This window comes from Morchella sextelata (assembly GCF_020137385.1).
Source record: "Morchella sextelata strain SCLS chromosome Unknown scls_5, whole genome shotgun sequence".
NCBI lineage: Eukaryota > Fungi > Ascomycota > Pezizomycetes > Pezizales > Morchellaceae > Morchella > Morchella sextelata.
In genome coordinates, this window is record NW_025408620.1 from 1019285 (window position 1) to 1040735 (window position 21451).

General features: G+C 45.2%; 7 protein-coding genes across 7 annotated transcripts; 4 read left to right on the plus strand and 3 right to left on the minus strand.

Annotated features, from left to right (window-relative positions):
* Positions 1 to 2205: 2205 nt before the first annotated feature.
* On the plus strand, positions 2206 to 2644 carry H6S33_010795 (uncharacterized protein; the record flags this gene model as incomplete). The annotated part of the gene is made up of 2 exons (XM_044842153.1): positions 2206 to 2249; positions 2305 to 2644. 2 exons carry the CDS (start codon positions 2206 to 2208, stop codon positions 2642 to 2644), a joined length of 384 nt encoding a protein of 127 aa, XP_044696725.1.
* A 1303-nt stretch (positions 2645 to 3947) lies between these two features.
* Positions 3948 to 4810, plus strand: H6S33_010796 (uncharacterized protein; the record flags this gene model as incomplete). The annotated part of the gene is made up of 4 exons (XM_044842154.1): positions 3948 to 3998; positions 4055 to 4141; positions 4208 to 4626; positions 4699 to 4810. 4 exons carry the CDS (start codon positions 3948 to 3950, stop codon positions 4808 to 4810), a joined length of 669 nt encoding a protein of 222 aa, XP_044696726.1.
* A 2291-nt stretch (positions 4811 to 7101) lies between these two features.
* On the minus strand, positions 7102 to 8145 carry H6S33_010797 (uncharacterized protein; the record flags this gene model as incomplete). The annotated part of the gene is made up of 1 exon (XM_044842155.1): positions 7102 to 8145. The coding sequence occupies one exon, from the start codon at positions 8143 to 8145 to the stop codon at positions 7102 to 7104; it is 1044 nt and encodes a 347-aa protein (XP_044696727.1).
* A 976-nt stretch (positions 8146 to 9121) lies between these two features.
* H6S33_010798 (uncharacterized protein) lies at positions 9122 to 10327 on the minus strand (the record flags this gene model as incomplete). Its single annotated transcript, XM_044842157.1, has 3 exons — positions 9122 to 9630; positions 9709 to 10184; positions 10254 to 10327. The coding sequence occupies 3 exons, from the start codon at positions 10325 to 10327 to the stop codon at positions 9122 to 9124; spliced, it is 1059 nt and encodes a 352-aa protein (XP_044696728.1).
* A 718-nt stretch (positions 10328 to 11045) lies between these two features.
* On the minus strand, positions 11046 to 12439 carry H6S33_010799 (uncharacterized protein; the record flags this gene model as incomplete). The annotated part of the gene is made up of 2 exons (XM_044842158.1): positions 11046 to 11078; positions 11138 to 12439. The coding sequence occupies 2 exons, from the start codon at positions 12437 to 12439 to the stop codon at positions 11046 to 11048; spliced, it is 1335 nt and encodes a 444-aa protein (XP_044696729.1).
* Positions 12440 to 15789: 3350 nt separating this feature from the next.
* On the plus strand, positions 15790 to 16866 carry H6S33_010800 (uncharacterized protein; the record flags this gene model as incomplete). Its single annotated transcript, XM_044842159.1, has 3 exons — positions 15790 to 15909; positions 15972 to 16775; positions 16843 to 16866. The coding sequence occupies 3 exons, from the start codon at positions 15790 to 15792 to the stop codon at positions 16864 to 16866; spliced, it is 948 nt and encodes a 315-aa protein (XP_044696730.1).
* Positions 16867 to 19230: 2364 nt separating this feature from the next.
* Positions 19231 to 20999, plus strand: H6S33_010801 (uncharacterized protein; the record flags this gene model as incomplete). The annotated part of the gene is made up of 4 exons (XM_044842160.1): positions 19231 to 19332; positions 19387 to 19455; positions 19508 to 20460; positions 20513 to 20999. 4 exons carry the CDS (start codon positions 19231 to 19233, stop codon positions 20997 to 20999), a joined length of 1611 nt encoding a protein of 536 aa, XP_044696731.1.
* Positions 21000 to 21451: the final 452 nt, after the last annotated feature.

Here is a 21451-nt window from a genome sequence, read left to right on the forward strand (position 1 = left end):
GATTCTAATAGGAAAGGTGAGAGATATGTAAATGATAAAAGGATCAAGTCGAGGAAAAAAGGTTCGCCGGTGGAAAAGAGATATAGAGTCTCCTTTCCCCGTGGGTTGGAAGCTCTTGCCGAGGATTTTGATAACTTACCCATCAACGCATGGGTTTATTCTTTTCCTTTTCCTATACTCAATGTCTTTAATTCGGTAGTTTAATAGAAGCGGCGTGGACGGCGCCGGTGGGAATTCGAAGTCTGAGTTACGCACTCTTTTTTTCGCGAACCTTCCCCTAGCTTCATTACTTTGTCTTTTCTTTTCTATTTTTCTCTACACTGTGAATGCTATATCTGTTATCACATTGAAATTGGTCTTCTATATGGAGCTGGGGGTATGATGAGGGGTGTTTGGAAAATGGCGCAAAGGGAGTATTAAGATCCGTTATGTTTTTTCTGGCCGCTAACAGACCTCACTGGCACCACCGGTCATATTATACTTGGTCACAGGTGTATGAGGTATTTCTAGCTGAGCAGACACGCGATAAAGAGATCATCTATAATCTATTTGATCTAAAATTATTATGAATTATAGTAGGCCGTATTATGACATCTAGCTAGAGTATCAGGGACATATTGCCAAACAAGTAGAATATCGCCCAAGCAGAAAGGTACAAATCATAGCAACGCAGCTTTAAAATTCTTCATAAAATTATCAGCTTCATATGCATATACTAATGGGAACTATATATACAGGTAACGGGGGGAACTCGACTGTTTCAATAAGGCTGTCGACCGATCATTCACATGTGGTGCAAACTTACCGGATCAGGTTAGTATTACAACCTGTGAGAATACATGTATGTATGCAAAGAAGAGTACGCTCAACCCTGCGACTACTACTTTATGTGAATATTTTCGCTTCGACTCTCCCTATTCATGAGTGGCTATAGGTCCGGTTTTAAAATATCGTTATGGGTTGCGTACTGGTGTCGCCCCAGCGAGCGCTAAACCTAACTACAAACAAGCGACCCATGTCACAAGGTACGTATACATGCGCCCGATAATGCGTGCTGCTGGGCCATCATCCTATGGGGAGATAGATCAAGTATAGCGGAGGGGCCTGGCAAACTTCATGTTGGCATCTCGGTCCTGTCGGATGGCATCCACCATGAGAACAACACGATACCTCGTAGTACCTAGAGTCTACAACGGCCGTGTACCCTAGTATTATAAGATGATTACACCGGGACTCGTAGGTTGTAATATTAGGCTGGAAGTTGGATGATATATATACAGACTTATGAGAACTACTGCGTAGGTCTATGAATCTGAATATTCCTCTTCCTATATGTAGGTAGCATTTATGTCCCCCTAGACATCGATAGGTATTAATTCACCAGCTATATGATTTTCGGCCAACTTGGCTGCTCTTTTTTTTCCAGGTGTTCCGGTACCCGCCGCGAGATGTATAGAATTCTGCAAGCTGTGTTTTTTGTTAATAACTTGTGTTCCCCACCATTCCCGACAATCATAGATGCCCTTGTTTCTGTGAAGTGAATGTAATTTCAACTGTACTAAAAAGGCGCAGAACAGCCATTGAGGAAGGAACGTATGTCGAATCATCGTACCGGCGGGAGTGATTATATTACTGAGGCCACCATCGCAACCAGGCAGATCAAATGCCAAAACTAAGAAAAATGCCACGATCATTGATTAAGCTGTCATGAATGAACTGGTGCGTGGACAATTTAGGACTCACGAGATTGAGAACAGCTTCCGCTATTTGGTGAACTTCTTAACTCGCCCCGGTGGTGGTGGTGGAGTGATCACTTTTTATCAGCTATGTCTACGAACTCCGAAGACCCCAATCCAGCTTCTACAAACTTAGCCTAGGATAGAGGGAATGATACGGACCCTCTACCACTCAATCGTGTTCAGCCCGGAATACCTGTTATCTCATTTTCTGTAAGCTCTGCTACGGATGGTCTTTCAGTCGAAGATACGGTACCTCAGAAGTTTGACCCGAACCTGTAGCTGGTACGTAAAGACTCTAAAGAAAACCCACATAATTAAGGGGAGGAACCAGTAGATATTGCTTATCAGAGATTAATTTTGAGCGGGGAGTTGAATCAGCCAAGGTCCGAAGGCAATCCATGGAAATGTACCTGGTGGGTAGGGATCGCGCGCTGCACTTCATCTAGAAAGGCCTGCATCAATCAATATGGTTGCGTCTGCGTACACGGCCGGTGTTTATAACGAGAGAGGGTAAGCTTTGAATTTAACAGTATAGTAGGATGAGTTGAACTAACGCTGAGATTAGATTCCTCCAATCAACAAGGCATGATAGAGAAGTCGAGCTAGAGCGAGTTGGGGGAGTTCTTGCTGCGGTCCCTGGCGCGCGCCATATCATAATCTATACAGACACGGAATATTTCCTCGGATTTGTTAAGAATTGGCGTCCGCTCTGGGAACGCCATGGTTTCGTTGGTGGGGAGGGAAACGTCATCGCCGATCATGAAGTGATCAAAAGCATCCTCAACATTATCGATAGGAGGACACTGAATAACAAACAGACGACTTTCGAATATATTAAATCAATAAGCAAAGATTTGTACTATCTTCCTCCGATACGGCCTAACGAAGGTAGCTCAGTGGCTTGAGTGGGAATAGGTATAGAATATTAATTTTGTAGTAATACGTTCGATCCAGGCCGGGGTACGTTTGGAAAAGGATTTCTGAAGAAGGGGAGGTTGTCTTGGAGAGAAATTGCAATTATATTAGGGTGTTATTGTAGCTATGGGCTTACTTGGTGTTGCGGCTTGGAGGTCGCGATCGAGTTGGTTCAAAATTCTTTTTTTGATTAATTAATCGAGTACGTACTTGATGGTACGTCAATATTATTACTGAACCAGCTAGTCCCTGAGACGGTACTGGCTGATATCCGATAAGAGAGTCTGAGCTTTCCGCTCAATAAAACATGTAACTACATGTATCAATATAAAGTCCCATAGCACACACTCTCTTCATACACCAACATGGGCGCTTATTATGTTGGTAGCTACATGTAGTTTCTCAACAAAACTCATATCATCATTGCCATTTTATTTGTAACCGAAGTTCGAAGGAATGAAGCTTCTGGCACGTTATTTGTATATAGCTATCACCAGCTGGGAAGCGCGTTAAAACTTATGTAGTTTTCGGGTTGTTTTAGTAGTAGAAGGCCGGGGTGGGGTATTGGCCAATCCAGCTGGTACAATCGATTAACGAACCATCTCCCATGACAAGCTTAAGTGCAAATATATGTAATTGTTATTATTAGCTGGGGTAGTAAAGTGAAGAAAATACTTGAATATTGAACATCTAAAGCAGTTGTTGTTTTCTAACCTTTACCCTACGAGAGAGATTGTAAAAGAGCCTATAACCAGTTGATAATATGAGATAATCGTTGTTCATACCGATAATTGTCAGTGTGTATAGAAATTAAACTTTGGAAAAGCCGTCTTGTTACACTCATACTAACGGCACCTAGGGCTTGGTCAATGTTAACCCCCGGCACTCGGATATAATAGTGTGAAAGTTGAACGGGAGGAATTTATGGCCTGATGTTTTACTATCTAGCTACCCCTCGTCTTATAAGACAGTTTGAATCATACAAATACCTTCTCTTCCTCTATTCATCCCTCATCCACCTTCTCGTTATCACTTTCGTTAAGAAATACTCCAAAAACCTTCCTTCAGACATCTTCTCGTAACATTCCATCACTATTTCTCTCTCAATCTGTCCTGAGTTTCATTGATCACATCCCTTTACGTCTATCATCTCTAATAGAAGTTGATCTGCCTTCGATTGAATCATCTCAATTATTTCAATTGAGTTTCTCTCATATCGAAGAATAGTTAATCTGATTTCGATTCAACTATCTTAACTCAACTTTTCTCATAAAACACATCCTCGTCGAATTGATGTATAGACCTACCACCCCCGCAACCCCGCCTGCAACTCCGGAAATAATTGTAAGAAATTCTCCTCCCAACCCTTGCTCTGAATCTTTGCTAAAATAAATTATTAGAATCATTTTCCAAACCATGTCAATTCTTTGAAAGAAGAATGGGCCGTGTATGCCCAAACTCACATTACTGATGCGGCCAAGCAGGCAGTAAGTTTCACCTTGCTATCTATATAAGCAGAAATTAGAATGAATAAAAACTAATAAATTTATTAGGAGTGGATTGCCCCAGACCAGTGGAGAGAGTACCTCAACGAGGTCTTCGACTACTTTGGTACTGGGGAGCCGGAGTCCAACGATAACTACCCACTCCGCCAATACAAAAACACAACCTCTTTCACCGCCGATGGCTTTCCCATCATGACCACCACCCCCCTCAGCGAAGAGGATATTCTGGAACAGCTTGCCAAGCGTCAAGATTTCAACAGTTGGAAGATCCGCAAGGCTCTGAAGATCCCCTCGAAACACGAAAAGAAGGCCGAGCAATCTCAAGAAACCACTGAGGCTATCTTTGAGTATTCACAAGCTGTCAAAACCACCATATTTACTATGGGGGGCAAGGACTTGGAACGTTTTACCGCACTTGGAATGCCTGGTGTGCCCGAGGGGGTACACATTAAGGCCTTTAAATGCTGGTATGCTTTCTTAGCAGCCAGATCATCTGCCCCTTTCAAGCCTAAGACCGAGACTGAGACTAGAGATGACAGCGAAAATCATGATCGATTTTTTGTCCGGCCAGAAACGGCGATGCATGAGAAGTGGTGTCATAATGGTCAAGATAATTACCAGCATCAGCGTTATTATGAGCGCAGGCGTTAAGAGTCAGCATTCTAATGCATCTAGCGTCAATATTTCGGACTTTGTCTGAAAGAAAAAGGTGGAGTATAAAACTATGGATATGAGGTATCATATCGGGATCCAGTTCATGACGTGACGACTTTTCTTTTCTTTTCTTTCTTTTCATCGACTTTTCTTTCCTACTTTCTCCTTTTGCTTGCTGATTTATGGTATGAATATGCTGAGACGGTTTATACGTATGGAGCTTGATAGGGTTGTTGATATTTTCTTAATTTGTTCTCTTGATGCGTGGCAGAAATGAGGTGATGATGATGATCATACTTGATGGAATTGTTGATATTTTCTTAAGTTTGTTCTCTTGCGTAGCAAGAATGATAGGACGATGCTTGATATATCTGGCTAGAGTTATAACGAACACTGGGGGGTCTATTTCTGAGATGAGTCGCGGATTAATATGTTTGCATAGGGTACGGAGTTACTAAGGAGGACTTGCTGTTATTATAAGTACTTGATTGATATTTCGTTTCTTTCTTTTATTTCCTTGCTATAAATAATGAAAACATTTTCGTGCTGTTAATTATTTACGAAGTGCTCTTGTCGGCGTAAATAGTTAATGGATCTGCCGAGCTTAATCATGAACAAAATTTGCGGTTGAATTCAAACATATACCTGTATCCTTGACGACGCAGGCTATGAGTTAGCAGAACATGGAGAATGAAAGCCGTGTGCTTACTGCTCGTAGTATCGGAATAACGGACCTTTCCTTTCTCTCTTCAACGAAACTCTGGTAGCGGGTTTAGGCGTGGAGACAGACGCGTGCACAGTGTTATATGGGACTACATCTGTCTTTACGTTGAACTGCTTCGTTGCACTTCTTCGAATTTGAGTACTTGTACTAGCGCTAGGTGTTGCCGCCGTGTCTTGGCACGTATCACTTTGGACAGAGACCGTCTTTGCTTTTCTCCAGGCAACGACAACAACCGGTAAGGTACACCTCGAAACTTTCGTCTTGAGTAGTAAGCTCTACTGGAACTTCAACAACGAAGCTTTCCATTTTTCTACCACGGTGCACAAGAAGGAGCAATCATAAAATATCACTCGACAGAATCGCCGCTTACAATCTTGTCCTCCGGGTGCACCATCGACGCAGAGTCTCGAAAAACCTTGTCCAGGCTTATCAAATGAAGAATAGAAGGGCCATATATGCTCCGTGGGAGAGTGGTGCATTCTTGCCAACGTTAACGGTGACGCGGTTGTCGCATATCGCAAGTGCAGATTCGTGGGGCAAGTTTGGTGAGTAGATCATGGCGTATGAGAGATGCAATCCAATGGCAGTGGGAGCTCTTGATATTGAGGGGATATAGGGAAAGACCGGTCAACGTCCGGCCGACATTTGCGGCGCTGAATATGTGGCCCATTCAGTCCATTCCCGAATCGCCTTGCTGCGTCTAACGCTGTCTCTGAGCTAGAGAGCTCTCGCAGCCCAGAGGAATAGATAGTATGGTTTGGTGGGTATTCTTGGAGGCCAAGTAATCTTTCATTGTCGGTCTTCTTGTTTTCCTATTGCTGATTCGTGTTTATCTTCAGGTTATTGTCTTGTCTTGTGTGCTCGGCTTCTCCGCTGTGTATATATACACACTCATCTACACGAGCCCTATATCAACTCTATACAAAGAAACATGCCGCAAGGATATTTTTTATCTACGGTACTCTAATTTAAAAGCACGTCACTACTCAAGCCGCCTATTGCTCGGACCGTTAGCGTAACTATTTCAATAAAGGAGGTCTATTTGGGGTTGAAACCTAGGCCTCGAGCACATTACTCTTCACTAATCGTATCTCAAACTGTCGGACCTCCAGACGATTCTGCAGAAGACTGTTCCAAGCTACACCATAGATCGTGGTCTTTCCACTGGTTATCTCAACCCGGAGCAAGAGTGGAGCTTGGTGCTGCAAGGATGCGGGGGCGGAGATATAAGGGATTGGCTACATGTACCGGCTAATATCGAGGCTACTCGTGGGGAGTATGGAAAGATCTAAATGGAAATACAGAGAACGCAAAAAGGGACTTTGGGTGTAGTGATGATATAATATGGTGCATCTAGCATTAGGTTCTCATCTCCCTAAAAGATTGTCTAGCTGCCTGGGAATAAGGAAGGCTTTCAAGTACATGTATTAGGGTAAGGCATATTTGGATTAATTATAATTATGCAAAAAAAGGACTTCATGGGCACGACTGCGGGCTGAAACAACGTACTGCCGTAGCTTACAAAACCTAAGTGACGTCTCTACCAATATGGCCATCCGACCCACTACTCCCCGCAGCTCCCTTCCATCACCGCCGGCAGCCCTGCCCGCGCCTCCCTCCTCTCCCCGCGCAACACCCACAACCTCGTCTCCACCTCCCCCGCAATCCTCTGCATCTCCCTCACCAGCTCCTCCCCAACATCCTCCCCCCGCTCCAGCACCAACATATCATACGCCTTCTTCGCATCCGTCACCCCCTCAACCGGCACCAGCCCCAGGCACAGCCTATAATGGTGCTCCACAAGCCTCACCACCGCCCTCGCCGCCACACTCAGCTCCTTCGCCGTCTCCATCATCAACCGCACCGCATCCAGCGGGCGAAACGGGTCAAAACACATGATGTACCGCCCCACCTTCCTTCCCCAGTCGTCCATGTGGTGCTGGATCGACTGCAGCAGCACATTATGGAACTCCTGCGGCAGCCCCGCCTCCTCCAGCCTACTCATGCTGCGGCTCGCCGCCACATACGGCGGCTCATACACCACCCGGTGGTCAATCCGATTGCCCAACCGCTCGCCAAAGATCTCCGCCGAGCGCTCCCCGCAGATGGTGAACAGCTTGTCGTAGCTCGGCGTGTCGCAGATCGCCCAGTCCTTCGCCAGCTTGCGCTGGCCCAGGTCGTAGACCGAGACGTTGTAGTGCGTCAGCATCGCGAACTCGCGCGCGACGGTCAGCGCGCGCTCGGACATGGCGTACATGTTGTTCTTCTGGGTGATTTTTGCGCGGCGCGAGTCGAGGGAGGTGGCGGTGACGGTGTCGATGAAGTGCGTGTAGAAGTGGCCGGTCTGGCGGCAGAGGATCCACATTTCGACCACCGAGGGGGGCGTGAGGGAGAGGTTGATGGAGAGGGGGGTGGAGATGGAGGGTGCGTTGCTGTTTTGGCGTGCCAGGGGGGAGCGCGGCGCGGTGGGGGGTTTCGTGTGCGGGGAGGAGGGGGAGGTGGGGGTGGGCGAGTGCTGGGCGAGGTGGAGGACTGTGCCGGTGCTGGAGGAGCGGGCGCGGAAGTGGTTGGGGGGGACTTGGATTGGGGGTGGTCTTTTGCGAGGCATTTTTGAGTGGGTTGATAGCGAATATAATGAAGTGGAGAATGTGGAGGTGATGGTGAGTGACTATGGATGTATGTGGGGTGTTGTTATATGATGAGAAGGCTGTGTACGATAGACCTGCATGTCGACAACAACCTAACACAACCTCACGCCAAGTGCAGCCGGGTGAGTAGCCCGCGTACTATTACATGTATTTGACTCGACGTTTGCTTTTGTGTTTCAGCATAGCTAAAAAACAAAAAAGTACTCAAGACAGAATATTTGTATAGCAAGGCCATGCCCACCTCCGGCATTCCTATGGGCACTTATGACACTGTGCTCTTTTAATCCTACATGTCGTCTTCTATGGCATGCATCTTCTGATCACCTGAGATTAGGATGTCTTGTGTTTGTCGGAAACAAACACCATCTGTTTGACGTGATAATATATCTTGGCAGTCCTCAGCACGTGCTATTACTCACGGAAGTCAACTCAGGCTCTCTAGCATCTTTCTACGTAGAATACCGTCCCGATATTGATTTCATTCTGAGCATTAGTTCGCAAGGACAACAATAATAACGTTGAACACTTCAGTGTGAAGGCAAAATACATTGTTCATGACAATATCATATACCATCACTCGTTGATGTTTTTGCTCAATCATAAAGCATCACTCGATGCCAAGACATTCATAGATGCCCAATGCAGAGGAACGAGTTGGAGCGAAGGAGGACCAAAAAAAAAATGAAAAAAACATTTATCATTGCGTGTTCCGTCTGAAGCTTAGCGAGATGGTTATCTCTGCACTCAATCCTCCCTGTCTGTTGATGGACACATCACAATCTACAAACATTTGAAAACATCAAAGATTAATATACATTTTGGTACCATTATTCCCACAAATCAATGCATCAGAAGATTATGATCGTCGCTTGAAGATGAATAGAACTTCTAACACTCTCGCCGGTGAATGCATAAGAGATTGTTATTAACCTCAAGTCAGCGAACTGACCTAGCTCCCATCGTGAAGTAGTCAAAGTTTGTGTTTGTGGTGACTCTAGGCTCTACGGGTTCGGATGAATCCTCCGCCTCTGACACAGGGACGCCATAATCGTTTTCTTCGGGTCCAGGATGTGACTCAGCTTCCCTGAGTATTCTTCTCAGCGTAACCCTATGATTCCATATAACACCACGCGGGTTTTCTCTGGTGGCTTCCGCTAGAATGTCTTGTGGATTTTCTGAGAACAAATTTAATAGTCCTACCTGCGCCCCGGTCGGATCGCTCGGGCGATTGTATATTTCAAAATGAAATGATCTTTCAGAATCAAGGCGCATTACCACTGTAAGTTCTCTGGCCCCGTTCGTGAAATAATCTTTGATACGCAACAAGTATCGGCGCGGTGATCCCGGATCCAGATTTTCTGCTCCGCTATCTCTCCTCCGATGATACCAAAGTGCGGAGTGAATATGAAGTATATGCTCGAGGGTTAGTATATTAGCCGGAATATCTATATTAACCTATAAGTTAGCGTCATATCTACCAGAACTATGTACTGAAGATTTCCGGAGCAAGGGTCACCCCTCACCTGGAATATGGGAATGAGGACTAGCCGCTCGTAGTCGAGCACTATTATAGGGAGTGGGGGTTTCTGTAGAGTGACCACCATCTATGGGATCAAACAGTTGCTCAAGTGATCTATCCCTCTCCGCGCGTCCTTGGAGAAAAGCCCGTCTCCTTGAAGTCATTGAACTACTGAGATCCTGCTGACTATAATCTTGTTCCAGTATCAGGGCAAAGATCACTTTTACCCCCTCCGACGACGTTCGAGCCAAGTGTGGGACGAAACTGATGATTGCAGCGCAATCCAGGTAGGCTCTCATGCATTCAGGGGCAAGCAGGCGTACCGGCCTGGAGGCACGTAGCCCGGGATCCCTATCTCTGGAACGAGTAAATGACGATTCCATATGTGGGTGTATCGATTCGAGTGTTTGATCAAGCTCCGCGAGTGTTGTTCTAACATGAGCTGTCATGAGGGAGGGAGTTTGGAATGGGGAAAAAATTCTGTATGTAATCGTCAGTCATATTGTCTGCAATGGAGGGTTAGGGAGATGTTTGGTGGGGAAATCTGACCCATCAACGCTATCTGAAGAGCTGCTCCCTGAACTGAGATAGGCTAGATCATCGTCCGGATACGATGAGTCCATGTTTGGGGGGTATGGTTGAAACCTGAAAATTTGGACACTGCAGGGGAGGCGGAAGTAGATGAAATACTCTATACAACCTGAAAGACGGCTTTTATTGATGATAACGTCAGAAGCTGGTATAAGAGAGACAAAGTTTGTTGCTTCATTGCAGCAATCAATAATCTGGTCACGCTGGCTGCAATATGGATTACGTACACCTTTTAAAACATGTTCCTAACGGGTTTTCTCGAACTTTTCCGGGGACCGTGATAGCCAGTATCTCAAATATATAGCAAATACTGTCCTCACCTGCCACGCCAGACTCACAGATGGGGCGAGAAAACCTCCGCCCTAGCCCAATACAGCAGTCTGGACGAGCAATGTTATTCATAGACATTACTAGGTCACTGATTCAAGGAAAAGAGCAGAAAATATGGGGCTGTAACAATTGTTAAATATATTGTAAAGATTTATGTAGAAGCTGCAACTATTTGATATGAAATATACAGATATGTGGTGTGCTTTTGATCGCCGAGCATATGAGAGCTCGCTACACGGCCTTTCAAGTCGCCGACTATTAATGCCCTCGTGAAAAAAATACGTATGTGCCTTTCTACGACACCTATGCTCTCTCCATGACCTCCCTATCTTCGTGTCTCTTTTTGTAATGTACCTAAGAATGATACTCTCGCTTCGCCGTCAAATTTTCACCGTAAAAAATAAGACGACAATTCGGCATTTAGCCCTGGGCCGCCTCAAGGAAGCCACTTTCCTATAGTTAAGGAGTGTTAGCTGTGAAATATACTTCAATCGGCATCAGGACAGATATACATTTTCAAATGGAGGGGATGGATGTGCCATCCATGACCGCACTCTTCTGTTACCGACGACTGGTAACTCTAAAGCTTCACGTACGCGTCTTGGAAAACTTTTTTTAAACTCTTCAAAATCCCGCAACAAGGGGGATACGACTGGACCAGTTGACTCGTCGTCTCTCACTAGGGTAGCCGGCGGGTCTTGACCGAGGCTGGGTGTGCTTCTAGTGATGGGACCTGGCTTGGGAAGACCCATCTGGACAGGGCTGGGGGCGCTTTCCGTTATGATGTCGATGGGAGCAAAGGCGTATTGGTCTTTATTACCGGGATAGGTTGAAGATCTAGGCCTACGGTGGATGGCCGCCAAAACTGTTGGAGCCATCGCTGGCGTTGAAGCAAAGGCTTCAGTAAGCTCATTCCTTCCAGTATCAGCCGGTCCATCAACAATAATCCTGATTGATGAAAGTCTCTGCGCCAATTGCTCCACCGCCTCTCCCTCTTGATCGCTCTCTGGTGTATCGACGGACATGCTAAATGATCTAAGCGTTTCTTCCTCCTCATAATCCTCTAGTTCATATTCTTCAGCGGAATTTTCTCGCTCTTCGGGGTCTACGAATATCTCGAATTCGTTAACCTTGTCTTCTTGAGGAAGAGTCATCATGGACATGGGGCGGTTTCTTGCGGATATTCTTGGTGTCGAAATCTGGGGCGTGGAAAAGGAAAATGGAATAGGTGCTCTCCGTTGTAGATTCCGGCTCCACCGCTCAGGTGCGGCTGGACTAGGCGGTTCTGGTCTAGGCGTATTCATCTGCTCTTGTCTTTCACTCGGTTCATTTTCTGTTGCTGGTAGAAAAGGCTGGATTAAGTTGCCTCTAGAATCCAAGATTGGCGAGTTCAAGAACGGCTGTGGAACAGGATTCCCGCGACGGGCACTGCTTATCCACGGGGGTGGATTTGGATTTGGTATGATAGGCCTCTCCCATTCTCGAAGAAAAATTTCATGCCACCCAATATCGCGGACGCGTCTGGGGCGGATAATCGGTAGTGTTGAAGCCATGCTAAAATGGATGTCATGGATTGCCGCGTCTCGCTGCGGGGGAAGGGGATGGCGCGCCCTGTAACGCCTTTCTTGCTCAGGCGAAGGACGCCACGCAGCCAGATATGCGCGCTGACGTTCCCAGACGGGCTCACGCTCTTCAAGGAGCCATGGAGGTAGATTTTCTTTGTTGTTTTCGGAGAGGTCGAGACTTCTGAAGAAGGCATCATCGGCAGCAGCTTGTGCAGCTAAAATGGCCGCTTCAGCAGCAGTTGTTGTCATGGCTGCTTGAAGTTGGATTTGGTAGTGATGATGGTCTATGAGAGGAGATGTGGATGTCGATACGCGTAGGAGCAGGGGAGAGAGAAGGTTGATTGATGTAGGAGAAGACCCCCTCCTAGACGATGATCGCCGGGGTAGAGAGCAGCCCCCCTAGTGTAAGACAAAGAAATATCTGCTCCCTAATAGGATACAGGCCATGAACTGATCACACGGCGAATCAATTAACTGTTTCGCTCATAAGCGGGGGAATGAGCATGAGGTAAGTGGGATGGTTCGTAGGTTTGTACCTCAGTGACACAGAGTGGGGTATGACGATATTTGGTTAAGGTTTGTTCAATCTCCCCCCTGGGCCTCAGCCTGGGCTAGTTTCAACGAATTTACGCGCACTTTCTATATATATCGAACATTCTCTCTCTGGGTCACATGGACCAAACTTTGATACATGTAGTCGTTGTCTCTGATATTGAACTTGATCGATTGAATACATGTAGATACGAGTAAAGCACTGTATACTATCAAGTTCATGTTCGAATTTGTGTGTATGTGGGAAACATTGCATCGGCTTTATGAAGGGGGAAGATAGCTGTGCTGGAAGGAACTCCCCTGCGTGTACTAAGATGATCACAAAGCAATTCTGAGCAATCATCTTTGCCGTCTTCTTTGTCCATTATAATCAACTACGTAAACACTAGATCTCTTGAATGAATTTCTATACTCAGTTGGACGATAAATCCGGGACCGTCTTGAAGTTCCATTAATTCCCCGTCACTTCCTCTCACTCGCAGCACATCCTGTCACTCGCGGCATCTTGTCTCACTCGTTGAATGGGTTAGGGTTAGTCTTGGCAACCATACCGCCATTCAACACTGTCCTCATGCGATAACACAAACTCTTTTGGGGTTGAAGTCATGAGTAGAGCGATGAAAAAAAATGGAATTTGGGTGAAATCATAAAATTGGTGGTGCACGGAATTTGCTGGAGCCGAGATTCTCACTTCGTTGCTATTCTATGGCTGAATTCTTTAAGCTCCGATTGGTAGAGGGCGTTGCAACCTAACCCCGGATAGCAAGGTCGACCCAGGTCAACTATACCAATCAACTGGGGGATACACCTAGACGACAAACAAGAAGTCCTCCTCAGAACGATTAAACCATCGAATTTCAACAGGAATTATCGAGTGAAAACTATAGCAACTCGCGGTTGCGAGGTATGGCACAGGTACATGTAGTGTAACGTACCACACCCAAACAATTGACCGTCGAAGGATGCTATCAATTTCATAAGCACAAGCTCAAAAGTAAATGTCGAAACCTTCAACGGCCTCTAGGAAGCGAGGCGCACTCGTCTATTTCAAGCTCTGGGAAGCTTACTATACCTCACCTCGTGGCGTTCGCAGCTCGCTGCTGTGCTGTATACACGTAGGTGTAGTGGGAGTGCTGGAGTTAGACTAGGAGTATTGGCTGGTGTTGGTCCAATTTTTCCCTTCGGGTTATCGACCGTGTGCAGCGATTTTTACCTGTGATTATGCCTCTCCTTCATTGCCGCGAGGGCTGAGTCCGCTTAACCGGTGCATACGCTCTTTTCCTACTAAACAATTCCCCTAGAATCTACTATACCACAAGTTGGAGGGAGGCACTCAAACCGCCCCATCTTTTTGATCATGACCCAGGTTAAAATCAATGCATAGGCGTTATGATACTCGCCCGGTAATAGGTATTTCTGATGTTTTACTAAGTGGTGCTTTTATGTTGATAGTCGCATGTTAACGTACACACAGAGATTGTTACAATTCTTTTACACGATAAGTTAATTATCTGCATTACTACGCTTTCGCGGCGGCTGTAAGATGTGATATATTGCAGAGGATAGGAAGACCCAGTCGATAAGGGGCCGTTTGAACACAAACTCAAAGTCCCGACTTCTTCACCTCCGGATGTGCTTGCATGTCCTACGAGTGGGCGCGCTTCGACGCTGAGATGTACCTAAGGAGCCGTTGAGTCTCAGGTAGCGGAGACCTTACGATTCTATCTTGACGCTACTTTCTACAATAACGCGATCCTAGTTTTCGTCAACCAATTCAAAATACCGGCACGACAGGTGCTAGAATACATGTAATTATGTGTGGCACTATGGACATAAAGCATGTACACGTTGATGAGATTATAGTAGAGAAGGAGCATAACCTGTGGGTATGATTAACTGCAGAGCTTAGAGACATATGCAATGCATCCAAAACTCCAGTATACGGTTCTCATCTAGCTCGCCACCCCTCACATTTCTTTTTAACTCAAAGGACAGTACTAAAAAAGGGGGTGGGATCTCTACAGCAGCACTACAGTAGTAGAGCGGTATTCTTATCTATACCGTATTCTTTCCAATACCGATTTATGCCGGCATTTGGAGAAATGTATATGGCAAAGAATACCAATTAGTGTCTTCCGGTACAGCAGATTAGGACTAGTTCTGCTTGTTTTGAGCCTAGTCTTGCCTTGATGGCACGTACATGTACTCACCTATGCCTACGAACACCTTAACATTACCATCGCCATCATCATTAAGTCTGCACCGGGTTGCAATTGCTATCATCATCGCCTGAGGGGATTACCTGAGGGGATTGCCTGAGGGGATTATTCCTCTTTCGCGTGAGATGTTATGCCTAGATCAGGAAAATTTATTTTTTAAAAGTATATCCCAGTTCTGGAACGCCCATCATCAGAGAATGAACCCCCAGGTATCTATTGATAGATTAATATCTGGTGACATTGATGGTTGAAATGCTTCAATCTCAAAATGCGGAATTAGGGTTAGGTAAAGTTTTAAGCATTTCTCTATATCTTGCAGTTCTGCTGGAGTGCTACTGTAATAGACCAAATTCGGTTTTACTACTAACCCTGCATTCTCTGGAATACGTATTCTGGCTACTACGGTATTCTTGCCGTATTTCTTAAATTTGGGTATTCTTAGAAATAAGTAATTTTGATTACACGGCATTTTACAGTAATGCTATAGCACTACGGTATTATCCTTCCTACCGTAGTGATATTATAGTGATCCCACCCCCTTTTTTCGTACTAGAGTCATTTGCCAGTGCTCTTTGATGATTAAGGCCTTCCGCTTCTCTGGCACAGAATGTCTTGGCTCCTGTGTCGTATTCTTTCCACCAAGTACAAGAGGCTACAGTTAGCGACTGCACAAGTTTCCAGATGACAGTTCGCCCGCAATTGTGGGGCAAATGACAACAAGGTCTTCCTGAATCGCCATAACAGTGATCATACTACTCTGCAACATTCCTATCAACTAATATATTTACCTTACTATCATTATCAAAATATTTATCACTCATTATCAGTATGCAGAATCGGGACCGTACCAACAAAATTCTTCCAAATGTCCAACATTCAAAGAGTCTCGACTGTCTGGCGGAAGGTGTATCGGTTGAGTATTTTCGAAATCCATGGGAAGATTGGAATGTACGCATAGCCCGTTCTCGAAGGAGGTGACTATTGGACTAATATCTTACATAAAATCATAGTTTAAAGGTGACCGGGAAGAGACATCCTCCTTGGACGGAATTTCCTCCTTTGACAAGAGAATGGACAAAGCTAAGAAAATTTACGTCCGAGGTCTATTGGTCTCTCATTGCGTCCATCACGGACGTGATAGGCTATGCGGTCCGTCAGAAGCTGAAGCCGAAGCTTCCCGCTGTTGGTCTGAGGTATGGCAGCAGGAGGAGGAGTGTCCCCAAGATGTTCAAAACTTCGATGAGAAAGAGGATGAGACAGATGATACTTTATCGCAAGCTTTCGCTACATCGGGGGAGGAAAGTCCTCAAGATGCCCAAAACCTTGATGGCATAGAGGATGAAAATGGCAGATTTTCCTCGGGAGCTTCCTCTGTATCGGAGGAGGATAATTCTGGGCCTGTGTCAAGCGACTCATCACATGAGGATTCCGATTCTCATCAATCTTACAACGCTGAGACCGACGATGATCATGGATACGCTAATTATAGTGCCCCAGAATTTACCGGAGTTAAGGGGTCGACATTATACGTACATATACCTCGAAGGAAAGATATCGGCGAAGTCTTTTCAGAGGAACATCCACCCTCATCACATCTAATTTCAGAAAATGACCTTAATAGAAAGTCATCAACCCAAAGACCAACTTCTGAAGCCACAGTACCATTAGATCAGGGTATACTCAAAGAATCGAAATTACCAAGAAATGAAAAAGGGAAATGTGGTCCAGCAAGGAGACATCAAGTCACCTCGCGTTCCCGAGCCCGACCCCCACCACCACAAAGAAACAATACACCTATCTTTGGTACACAGATTGTAGGTATCTTCCGTTACAAAAAATAGAGGAATTATGCATATGGCTAACGTGGATAAAACACACAAGCATGAAGGATCAGACGATCTATAGGTTTTACCGTAGTTGTTGGCCACTTGCGATTTATATTAGGTGATATGCTTTTAGGAGAGAATCATCCAATCGGGTTCGAGGACAAAGGTTCGAGGTACAAAGGATTAGCAGTGTGGGTGTGTGTTTATTATGATACATCTGTGATCTAGGAGTTTAAAATACCTGGCACATCACTGTAGGTTGATGGCAACTATCTTTCGTCAGTATTGGACGTGTACATGTACTCTAGAGGCTTTACCTATACTCTTTCTTTTGTCTAGAAGAGTCGGTGTTATTGTTTAATAGCCCCATTTATACAATAGTCAAGCGCGAAGGTCATGGAATATATATAGTTTGTGCCATGCATGTAGTAATGTTCTTTACCAACAAGAAAAAGCATGGGGCTGTCAAAAATCACATAATATCAGCCATGATATTTACGTTTCGACAAGCTCCGGTAGTGCAGTCTATGTTCAGTGGTATATTCAATGCTACACGTATGCTTAATGACCTCCCTCGCAACCTTGAAAACCAGAAAACTATATCACAGAAAACCTTGATAATCTCTCCAATTCCGTGAAACTTCTTCTATCCTTCGACTTGATATATGACCCCTCCTACTCCACAGCCAGAGTCCTGTCCCTCTCTCCTACGTGCATCAATAATGTTACCGGGGACCGTTTGATTTCTCCTTCCGCTTGAGGTCTCTATGTCGCTACACGACCTCCGTTATTCTAATTCTGTGTATATACAGACTAACGGCCCATGATCATGCTCAAATTACTGCGGGTACATTAGGAGCTGACCCGGCGGCTTTAAACACTAATCACCTTTTTGAATACCCCTTTATAGGAGTCAGAGATTGGTACTAAGAGGCTGTCTTATGTTTATGTCTTTTTCTGCACCTTTCTGCCCTCCCGGGGGGCTGCTTGCGTTAGATTCATATGGCCTTAAGTCCTTGAGTTCGGACTCAGGTTTCCGGCGCGTTAGAGGTTGGGCTGTAGAGAAGGATGTCTGTAGATAGTTGATGGTGTGTTAATTAGCTAATAGTGCTAGTACTGTGTGTTGAGCTTCTATTTCAGGTCTGTCAAGACGTTCCTATTTCAACCAATATTTGGTGATTCCGAGTGATGGTTTATGATTAAGGCATTTCAACAGCAATCCAATTGCGGCATCACTGGATCTAGGCCAGGAACCGGTGATTAAAACTCATCAAGCTTCTTCTCCATCTGTCAAATGAAGGTAGGTGCTAATGTACTATGAGGAACGAGGTCGTTGGCTATGCTATTTACTAAAGTAAGGTTGTAGTACTGCGATTCGCGGGCTGAATGGAAGAAAAATCGAGAAAGAGACCCCTCAGAAAGTTGAACTCCCAATTATATCTGTGGGAGAGTATTACACACCATATTTCCTTTAGTGCCGACTGTAAATACCGAGAATTCGGTTATTCCTCTCATGTATGATGTCCTGCGATGAATGGACCGGATTACATTAGCGAAGACTAATATAAACGCCCGGCACTCCCGCGCCGTTGCCGACGGTAGAGCTTGATTGGCACTCAAATATTGCCTGCTGTATATCATCCGTGGAGACAATTATCCGACTCGTTGAGCGTAGAATTCGCGGAGGTACTGTTGAGCTTGTGGCCCTAGGGGTCTTTCCAAGAGCATGCTATTTTGTAAGTGGTCTTAGGCGTGAGAGGCGACGAGACGAGAGTTGGGGATGTTTCGTGCCCATCATTACCCTGGTATGTCTAATATGTACTGCCCTTAATTCTGCGAACCTACTCGCCCTCTGATTGGCCAAGAGCGGAACCTAACCCTGACCTCTGCGTGGCAACGGGCTCACCCAAAATGCCACGGAATGTCAAATTCAACCGCGGCACTATTATCAAAATCAAAAAAGACCCCAAGCGGTACGTTTTGGGTGGTTATAGTATCTCTTCTTTCATACACAAAAAAAGAACAAAAAGTACTGTGCGGTTCCGGGATGAACTGGCACCACTCCCACCCCTGGGTCGAACCCTGGCCTTCTGTGATCGAAAGCAGGGCTAAACCTCGCGGTGTTCTTTGGCGAGGGTTATCCATTAGACCACTCGCCCATGTGTGTTGGTGGCTAAAAATGATATTTGTGCGCCAAGGATGGTTGGCTAGTCTATAATGTCTATAATGTACTGTCGCTAATTTTTCTAACATTGGAACGGTCTGATTGGCTGCTGGGTGCAGGGGTAGAATTAGTCAGCGCGACACATCAAATTTGGTCCGGTTGTTGCCCCAGTTTTTAGCCGGGTAATTATTCTATAAAGACCACACAACCGAATACTTCCATGGTTCACTTTCCAATACCACCTCCCCTCCAAAATACCTCCAATAAAAATTCGAAAAAATGTCTACCATTAAATGTGTCCAATGCAAACGGGACAAATCTGTTCTGGATTATGATCAAGATAGACATGGTGCACCACGTAAGACCTGTCAATCATGCTTGGTAAGTTCTGTTGACATTATCTATGTTGGTTTTTGATACTAAACAATATTTCAGCAATGTCAGCGCGAACAACGCAGGGTCAGAGCGGAGTCTAGGCAAATTCAAGCGAATCAAAATATTGAGGTATTTACTTTAAATTTCTAAACTCTCTCTCAGCTACTGAAATAATTATTAGCGTGCTCCTATACAACCTGTCGGTACTATTGCTCCCCTCGCTTTCATATCTTCCCGTTTGTACTGGAATCGATTGGAACTTGGGAACATGAATGTTGTTTGTTCTTCGTGCCATGCCCTGCACTGGCTGGGGGAATGTGTGGGTGGCACCGCAGCCGCCCCAACCTTTCAGAGCTGCTGCAAGAAAGGCGATGTTATCTTACCAGCTATAAAACGAGCACCACCTTACCTTCAATACTTACTGGAATCTTTGGACACCATAGCGAGACAATTTCGGACCAATATACGGGAATACAATGGTGCACTTACCTTTACGTCTGTCAAATTTACCGCTGATAACCGTCCTGCTGCACAAAACGGTGGAATTACCTGTTTCCAAATTCATGGGGAACTATTTCACATGCAGGGTCCTCTGCAACCTGCACCGAATACAACACCCTGTTTCGCTCAACTCTATTTCTACGATCCCATTTATGCATCTCAAATTCGCCATTCAGCACACCCAAGACTCAACCTTGAGATTCTACAACGTATTACTGCTGAATTGAATACCGTCAACCCATTCATAACTCTTTACAAAACCGCAAAAGAACGTTTGGACTCCCTACCAGCTGGGGAAAGCAATGCAAGAGTTCTTCTGAACCCACAACTACAGTTAATCATTGAAAGTGATGCGGACAAGCGGCGTAACAATCTCCCTACCAGTTATGAGATTGCTATAATCATTCCTGATGAATACGATCAAGCTGGCTTTCGTGATATTGTGTTGGCAAACAGGAATCCAGACCCGAATACAGCTTTCAGTATTATCAATCCAAATCACGCAGCTTATATGCCATTGCATTATGTTCTACTATTTCCGAATGGAGACTTGGGATGGCATTGGAGTTTACAATTGAGAAACGAAATGCAGCTTAGAAAGAATCTTCGATTAAGTCAGAGAGCATTTTACAGGTACGTTTGAAGATAAATACTCAATCAATATATATACTAACATGCATACCAGATACCGTCTACATTCACGTGTCGATGAGCCCAGGACTATCTTTCAAGCTCAACGTTTATTCCAACAATACTTGGTTGATGCATGGGCCGCATGTGATCAAAACAAACTCAACTGGATTCGCCTCAATCAAGGACAACTCCGATCAGATCTTTATAATGATCTGTCTGATGCAATGCTCCGAGATGATTTTAGCGCCGAGCAGACTGGCAAGCGGATTATTCTACCAAGCAGTTACAGTGGTGGAGATCGGTATATGCAACAACTCTATCAAGACTCCATGGCTATTGTTCGGCACTTCGGTCGGCCAAGTCTCTTTATAACATTTACCGCAAACCCCAAATGGAAAGAGATCACCGATGAGCTTCTCCCCGGGCAAAGTCCTGTGGATCGGCCAGATCTGATTGCACGCGTCTTTCACTTAAAACAACAACAGCTTCTTCAAGAACTTGTAATGGCAGCCATGTGGTTTGGTTATGCGAGGTGTTAGGGTACGAAGAGGAAGGGTTATGTAGTGTGGTTGGGTTTAGCGAAGCGGGTTTCTATTATGTTCTTTCTGTTTCTGTTATGCGAGAGTATGAGTCAGCATTGGGACAGGGTATGGATATATAAGAGGGGTATTGTCTCGTGATTTCTTGTTTCTCTTTCTTTTCCTTTCTTCTTTATGCAACCTCTGTGTTTTACAGTCACGAATACTATTTGGTTCACGCTACGTCATAGGGTTTACCCGGTATACTAGACCAGGTACAACCATCCATAGTCCATAGTCCACAGTCCCCGTTCTTGCCTTAGGTGTACCCTTCGGCCCCATAGTCCATAGTCCACGAACATCCTACGTCCACGTCTTCGCCTCGGTTGTATTCCTTGGCTTCATAGTTCCTACGTCCACAGTCCCCGTTATACTTAGGTTGCATCCTTCTACAGCCAACCGATACAACACCA